Source organism: Triticum urartu, chromosome 1A, assembly GCF_056163025.1.
Source record: "Triticum urartu cultivar PI428250 chromosome 1A, HENAU_Tu73, whole genome shotgun sequence".
NCBI lineage: Eukaryota > Viridiplantae > Streptophyta > Magnoliopsida > Poales > Poaceae > Triticum > Triticum urartu.
Genome location: NC_141873.1, coordinates 98,563,262 through 98,571,150, shown reverse-complemented (window position 1 = coordinate 98,571,150; position 7,889 = coordinate 98,563,262). Strand labels below are relative to the sequence as shown.

The following is a 7,889-nucleotide window of genomic DNA, read 5'->3' as shown; positions in this document are numbered from 1 at the left end:
ACCTACCTAATTTGATCAAACTTACCTAAGATTAGGTGTGGCTGAGAACTAAGGCCCTGTTTGGTTCATAAGTCCTAAGACTTTTTCTAGTCCTAACTAAAAAGTCCCTAGTCCCTAAAAAGTCCCTCTCTGTTTGCTTCCAGGGACTAAAAAGTCCCTAGTCCCTCTCTACAGGTTATTAAATGACCATGTTACCCCTAGTATATAGAAAAATAACAATCAAACAATATTATGGGGTGGCGGGCCAATGGGTGTATGGAGGGGCATTGTTGAAAAAGTCTCAAAAAGTCCCAAAAAGACTCTCCTTAAGAGTCTTCTTCATTTAGTCCCAAAAAGCAACTTTTAGTCCCTAGTAGTCCCTCCCGTTTGATTAAAAAGTCTCTAAGAGGGACTTTTTTAGTCCCTACACCAAAAAGTCCTTGGAAACAAACACCCCTTGTTCATTTAGTCCCAAAAACAACTTTTAGTCCCTAATAATCCCTCCCGTTTGATTAAAAAAATTTAAAAGAGACTTTTCCTAGTCCCTACATAAAAAAATCCTTGAAAACAAACACCCCTAAACAGCCCCGTTCATTTCAAAGGAACAACAGCCCCGTTCATTTCAAAAGGAACACCGTCCGCCACAAACCACTCCGCACAGAATCCAGCGTCCACGTCCCAAATCCCCAAAAAACCCAAGCTGAAACAAGCGCCTCAATCCTACCATCAGTTCCATCACTGTTCATTCCCTCTTCATGCTCGCTCGCTCGCCCCTAGCTCAGCACACAGCAGTAAAAGAATAGTTCTTTTCTCCCTCCAAACAAATAAATCTGAAACAGTGAGAACTAAACCTGAAATACATTACAGAAAATAAAGAAAATGTCCTCTATCTAAAAGAAAACAAAAGGACAACGACAGTGCACACTCACTCCTCTCTCTCTCACTGTCTATCTAAAGAAAATAAAATGGAAATCTCCTTCTAAAAAAATGAAAATAGAAAAGCAAGGAGAGAGAGAAAGAGAGGTGAGGGTGAGAGGAGAGAAGTAGAGAGAAGACCAGGGGGGAGAGCAGAGACAGAAGAGAGAGCCAGCAGCCTCTCTCTCCACCCCTCCTCTCCAGATGCTCTCCCTGCCGCCGCCGCCGCCTCCCCGCGCGCTCCACCGGCCCGCCCCAGCCGCCGGGTAGCCAGCCCGGGCCACCGACGGCCCGCGCCGCCCCGATGGGCCGCGGCGGCGCGCGCGACGGCGCCGGCCCCGCCGCGGCCGCCGCGCCCCCCTGGCACTCGCTCCCGGACGAGGTCCTGGAGCACGCCTTCTCCTTCCTCCCCGCCGCCGCCGACCGCGGCGCCGCGGCGGCCGTCTGCCACGGCTGGCTCGGGGCCGAGCGCCGCTCCCGGCGCCGCCTCGCCGTCGCCAACTGCTACGCCGCCGCACCGCGCGACGCCGTCGACCGCTTCCCCTCCGTCCGCGCCGCCGAGGTCAAGGGCAAGCCCCACTTCGCGGACTTCGGGCTCGTCCCGCCCGCCTGGGGCGCCGAGGCCGCGCCCTGGGTCGCCGCCGCCGCCGAAGGCTGGCCGCTTCTCGAGGAGCTCAGCTTCAAGCGCATGGTCGTCACCGACGAGTGCCTGGAGATGATCGCCTCCTCCTTCCGGAACTTCCAGGTCCTGCGCCTCGTCTCATGCGAGGGATTCAGCACCGCCGGCCTCGCCGCCATTACCGAAGGTTGCAGGTGAGGCCCCGACTTTGGCGGTCAAGCTTTGAGCTAAGACGGGAGATTTGGGCGCTTCTTTGCTTCCTTCTCTTGCAGATTTGAGCCTTGTTCGGTCATTTGAGCTTTCGGTTTTTGTGATCTAACTAGTTCTTGGTTCGGCTAAAATGATTACATTTTCTCTGCTTTTCCTCAAAATGGTTCAACGATTTTGAACTAAACAACTGATTTTCTTGTGTGCGTATCATTTGGTACTTCTTTGAAATAGATGCAAGTTTCAGTTAAGATTTGATCTACTCCTAGTTTAAGTGTGAAAGGATTTGATCTATTCGAAGGAGGTGCTATTGTTATTTCTCTCCTAATACGCTCAAGTGTGTTCTTGTGCTAGTCAAACGAGTGTCATGTCTTTCAAAGCTTTGAACTGTGATTTGCAAACTAGCCTTCATCCTGTTCTCCAGAAGCTTTGGCCCATGTTTGATTGCATTGTGTGAGCATGACCTCTGGTGAACGGATCTGTGGGATTGGCAGACGATATATATCTATCTGTGTACCAATGATGGATGCATCCCTTTTTCTCTTTTTGCCAAAAGGATGGAATTATTTCTAGTTTAATTAAAACCAATCAGATGCGCCTTTACTTAAAAAAATGTATACCCCCACGTCATGAGCCCGAGGCACCGGATCTCGCTTGAATTGTTCTCCTTTCCATTTTTCAGTTACCTTCGCGTGTGTTTGTGGACTTGCCCTCCTGATTTGAGCTTCTAGATTCTAAAGAAACATGTCTTTAGCATGTTCTGAAGATATGGATCCCCATTTCTGTGGTTTTCCCCTTTTTTGGGGGGATTCTCAAGGGAGAATGTGATATTTGCTCCAGTGCTCATAATGCCTGCATATAATGGATTAGTAAAACAGGCAACTTTGATCCCTTCCTTTGTATAGTCTGATTAGTTGAGCTTGCGGGAATCCCTTAGACAGAAAGTAGGAATTTATAAGATCCGTACCTTTTAAAAAGGAACTTGAAGGATTTGGTACGTAGGAATTTGGATAGAAATCCATAGTACTTAATGTGCACTACCAGTACTGTTTTGATAGTTTTGAGTGATAGGAAAGTATTAAGCTGTGAGGAAAGGCTAATGATGTTTGATCAGCTTTTGATACTATTGTGTTATCCTGTGCAAACATAGAAGAGAGTCTGCAGTAACTGAATGTGCATTGTTTATATTCTAATCCGATGCCATATATGCAGGTGCATAACAAATCATTAGACTGAACCTTGGTAATACAGATTGTTGTAATCAGTACTGTTTATCGACTATCGTCGAGAAAGAGAGTACAGATACATTTTTTTCTCGTCGAGAAAGAGAGTACAGATACATTTTTTTCTATCTGAAAAACAAACGCTACATTCACTTGTGAGTGTTCTGTCGATTCTTGGACCTACTATTCAGTTGTCCTTGAGCTTTTCTCACGTCTTCGTCCTAGAAATTTTTGACTACATAGATGTGAGTGCGCACACTTTGTATCATTTGGACTGGACATGACATGGTAATGCAATTTAGTTTGTTAGAAGCACTTTCCTTGTTCTTGTTTTGATAAATAATTTGGTATGTGTGAATTCAACATTTGATGAATCCCTCAATATCTTGTTTTGGATGAGGTTGATAGTTAACATAATTGAATCTAAGTTGGGTAGTTCATATTATTTTTCTTTCCTAAAAAAATATGCTGTGGTTTGGAAGTGGTTGGTCTGATGAGGGGGGCCCAGCTCTAGATCCAATTTATGGCAGAGCTAGCTAGCTCATACTAATCATATCCTGAGGCTGCAAATAATGGAGATCTTAGCAAGTGTCCTTGTCAGCCAAGAAAAACCTGATACTTACCATTATTTTGCATCCAAAATAAGTTCCTGGACTGCCGCCTGATAATCATGGAGACTTTAGGTGTGTGCTGTTATACATTATTGAAGTTGATGTGTCCTGCGTAAAATTGCATTTTGTGAGCATTGAAGTATTTGAGTGTTTCTATTGTTACCTTTTTCATTGCTCTGTCTATCTGTATCGGTTTGCTTGTGATTTATCCAGTAATTCTCTTCTTGTTGCTGCTGTGGCTAGCTTAAATCTGTTGATCTAGTATGCTTGAGAATATGGGAAAGGACACTAAAATAGTGGACATAGGTGCTGTAACCGCAAAGGCAAAGCAAACCTTATATGCTGAAGACTGATTTTTGCTAATGGTGCTTTACACTGATGTTCCTGTGAAGCACCTTGGTTTGTAAATCATATAACTTGTTCCAGATGGCTCAATCTCCATGAGTCTCTAGATACTAGATAACACAAATTTACTGTAAATGTTGACTTTAAAGTTTTCTGAGCAGTGAGCACACAAAAAACTGATACAACTGGAGTAAGAACATGAACAAAGATCAGTTGAACCCTGAATGAAGCAATACAATGCTGTATCCATTTTCATTATCATGATCTTTGTAATGCCATAGCCTATTGTACCTGCAGTTATTTGTTACTTCCTCATAAGTTGCCTTGATTCTTCCACCAAATACTCATATGGACTTTGTTTCTCAAGTGATGTTAGTGTTGGTAATGGACTAATGGGCAACTCTTGTTCTGCTTTCATCATTCTTTTTAGATATGGTTCATCGCCTATCGTTAAGTTCTAATTTCTTTCTACTCCATGCTGCAGAAATTTAAGAGAACTTGACCTGCAAGAGAACTACATTGAGGATTGTTCCAGTCATTGGCTCAGTTACTTTCCGGTATCCTTTACTTCTCTGGAAACTCTGAACTTTTCATGCTTAGAAGGGGAGGTCAATTTCGCTGTACTCGAGCGGCTAGTGAGCAGATGCCGCAACCTCAAGACTCTGAAGCTCAACAATGCTATCCCTCTTGACAAGGTTGCTAGCCTTCTTCGTAAGGCTCCGCAACTAGTAGAACTCGGAACTGGCAAATTCTCTGCTGAGTATCATTCAGATCTCTTTGCAAAGCTCGAAGCGGCATTTGCAGGTTGTAAAAGCCTGAGAAGGCTCTCTGGGGCTTGGGATGCTGTGCCAGATTACCTGCCAGCATTCTACTGTGTATGTGAAGGCCTCACATCACTCAATCTGAGTTATGCTACTGTGCGAGGCCCTGAGCTAATAAAATTTATTAGCAGATGCAAGAATCTGCAGCAATTATGGGTATGCTACTTGTGCTTTTAGTATTTATCAACTTCAATGCCCACACTATTTTGCAAATATACACTCACATTGCTTAAGTGAATATTGCCATGAATGCTTGATAATGTCCCTTTGAATGTAAGCTAGGATCTCCGTATTGGCATAAACAGAAACAACTATGGTTTTCTGCCACTTTCCAGTTCTTTGCCAACCACTGCAAGATATTTACTTGCCCCACAACAGTGTAGTTCTTAAAACTGAATTATGATCAATGTCTCACTATCCATGTTTTTTTCATTAATATTTGCTTCATTGAAAAGTTTAAGCTGTGTTTCTCAGGTGATGGACCTAATCGAAGACCATGGTCTAGCTGTCGTGGCAGGCTCTTGCAGTAAACTGCAAGAGCTGCGGGTCTTCCCGTCTGACCCTTTTGGTGCCGGGCAAGTTTTATTGACTGAAAGAGGCCTTGTTGATGTTTCTGCCAGCTGCCCCATGTTGGAGTCAGTTCTCTACTTCTGCGGCCAGATGACGAATGAGGCCCTCATTACAATCGCAAAGAACCGTCCCAACTTCACTTGCTTCCGGTTATGCATCCTTGAGCCCCGTACTCCAGATTACGTCACACGGGAGTCTCTTGATGCTGGCTTTAGTGCCATTGTGGAATCATGCAAGGGCCTTAGGCGCCTCTCTGTGTCTGGCCTTCTCACAGATCTCGTGTTCAAATCAATCGGTGCAAATGGTAATTGTCTTGAGATGCTGTCAATCGCCTTTGCTGGGAACAGTGATCTTGGCCTGCATTATATCCTCTCTGGCTGCAAGAGCCTGAAGAAGCTGGAGATCAGGGACTGCCCATTTGGAAATAAGCCGTTGCTGGCAAATGCTGCCAAGCTGGAGACAATGCGATCCCTTTGGATGTCGTCGTGCTCATTGACCCTGGGCGCATGCCGACAGCTTGCAGAGAAGATGCCCCGCCTTACCGTGGAGATAATGAACGATCCTGGAAGAATATGCCCTGTGGAGTCACTTCCGGATGATAGCCCGGTCGAGACATTGTATGTGTACCGGACAATTGCCGGTCCAAGGTCCGACACACCAGATTACGTCCAGATTGTTTAAGGGTACAGTGGTGTATTCATTTTCAACCTGGATTGGATTGGTACCTTCAACACCTTCCTAGCATAACATAGAATTTTTCTGTCAAGTAGAAAGGCTGGTGGTTGGATGAAGCTGTCGTAAAATCTCGACTCGGCAAGTGTAGGATGAGACTGGAGGCCTTTTCAGGTGTTAATAACTGTAGGAGGCTGTGGGTGGATTACAGAAACTGCTAGATAGCGTTATGAGAAAACGTTGGTTTGTTTTCTTTAGCGTGTTTAGTTCTTTTATGTATAAAGATATGGCACCATTTTAATCTTGTATTGTACTGTACTACTGCTGGATAAACTGTACCTGGAGCTGAGTTTTTGTCATCCCTACTTTTTTGGCCCCGCCTTTCAGATTATGTGTTGTTCTGGATGCTAAATAATTATGGTCGTCTGGTGTTCTCTTTGTTCACGGAAACTGTGACATCTGAGTGCCTGGCCTTGGGTTTATGGTTATGCATGGAAGCACAAATTTGCTCCTTGATTGCAACATCTGAGTGCTGGCTGATAGTAGAATGTAGCAAAATATGGATAGAAGGACTTAACTTTTGGTTGCTTGGCTAATCAAAAGATGCTAAATGAACCGGGTTTGACCCACTTGAAGATTAGATGGCTGATCATTTGACCCCATCTTCAGATATCACATAGAATTTCATTCATCTAGTACTCCCTCCGTAAAGAAATACTCCCTCCATCCTGAAATAGGTGACTCAATTTTATACTAACTTCAGTTGAGTCACTTATTTTGGGACAGAGGAAGTATGTCAGAGTAGTTTGTAAGAGAAACATCTGCAGTTCACAGTTACTAGAGATTGATTGCGATTGAGCAATTTCAGCAAGAGCGTCAATGGAGCAATGCATTTAACTGATGCTACATAATAGAATGTCGCTTACTTGTTCTTGACATCAAAATCCAAGCTCCTATGCTGGATAGCAGGATTATTCAGGATCGTATTTTCATAGGAGCTTGATATCTGACACCAACAATATCACACCTGTCTGTCACCTGCGCCATGCCATGCAACTCGAACTGCATTCATTTCTGCAATCAAAAGGTCAAGTACTTGCCCAGAGGAATCAGAAGGCATCTAATGTGCGGAAGCATAACAACCCGAGCGTACCAGTACTTGGATTCTTCAGCGCATTTGTGTTTATGTCAGACTTGGGTACCATGTGCCAATCCTTGTAGCTCTTCTACACTCAGGGGTTGTTTGGATACCGGAATTATGGACTACGTTGCATGGATACTTGGATGCGTATCGGATACGCGATATGAGGATACGCCTGATACGTAAATTTTCTAAAAACATGGATACGGAGATACGTTTATATATAGATATTACATATATTAATTATTAAAAATAGGGAAGAAAATAAGGAGCTTCCAGGTCAAAGAATGCCTCGGTAGGATTACCCCCTTTCTTTTCTTACACTTGGTCCACTTTCATTAATTAGCAGTGGAATTTTTCTAGGTTTGTTGTTTCAATCAGTACATCAATTCTCTCCTGCCCACCTCTCAATTGAATAAGAACATTGCCAGTTATGTTTTGACATGAACTGAGGCCCATCTTGGGAATCTTCAAAAGGTGCGCCTTTACTATTGAGGGGATTTCACATCGAACAAGGGGTTTGAGGTATCCAAAACGTATCGCAAAAGTATCCCAGGAGTATCAAACATTATTTTCTTTTTTTTAAAAAAAAAATTAAAAAACCAAGGGATACTTACGGGATACATATCGGGCCGTATCGGGGCAGTATCCGACAGGATACACACGCTTTCTAAAGTATCCGCGCAACATAGATCATGGAGAACCACCTCTCGTCAAGGGCTTAATGGTGTAACAGCTTCAAACCTTATTTGGATTATATAACGAATCCATAGATATGTAAAATTG

At 43.9% G+C, this 7,889-nt stretch overlaps 1 protein-coding gene across 1 annotated transcript; it reads left to right on the top strand.

The window, feature by feature from the left end:
* Positions 1-1,177: 1,177 nt before the first annotated feature.
* Positions 1,178-6,321, top strand: LOC125549529 (transport inhibitor response 1-like protein Os05g0150500). The gene is made up of 3 exons (XM_048712927.2): positions 1,178-1,707; positions 4,384-4,876; positions 5,195-6,321. The coding sequence occupies exons 1-3, from the start codon at positions 1,199-1,201 to the stop codon at positions 5,969-5,971; spliced, it is 1,779 nt and encodes a 592-aa protein (XP_048568884.2). The 5' UTR covers positions 1,178-1,198; the 3' UTR covers positions 5,972-6,321.
* The last annotated feature ends 1,568 nt before the right edge of the window (positions 6,322-7,889 follow it).

Bases quoted from the DNA above. Each gene is read 5' to 3' on its own strand.
- LOC125549529 (XM_048712927.2), top strand. From the start codon at position 1,199: ATGGGCCGCGGCGGCGCGCGCGACGGCGCCGGCCCCGCCGCGGCCGCC. The intron at 1,708-4,383 runs GTGAGGCCCCGA...TCCATGCTGCAG, and splicing joins GCCATTACCGAAGGTTGCAG to AAATTTAAGAGAACTTGACC. The intron at 4,877-5,194 runs GTATGCTACTTG...TGTGTTTCTCAG, and splicing joins AGAATCTGCAGCAATTATGG to GTGATGGACCTAATCGAAGA.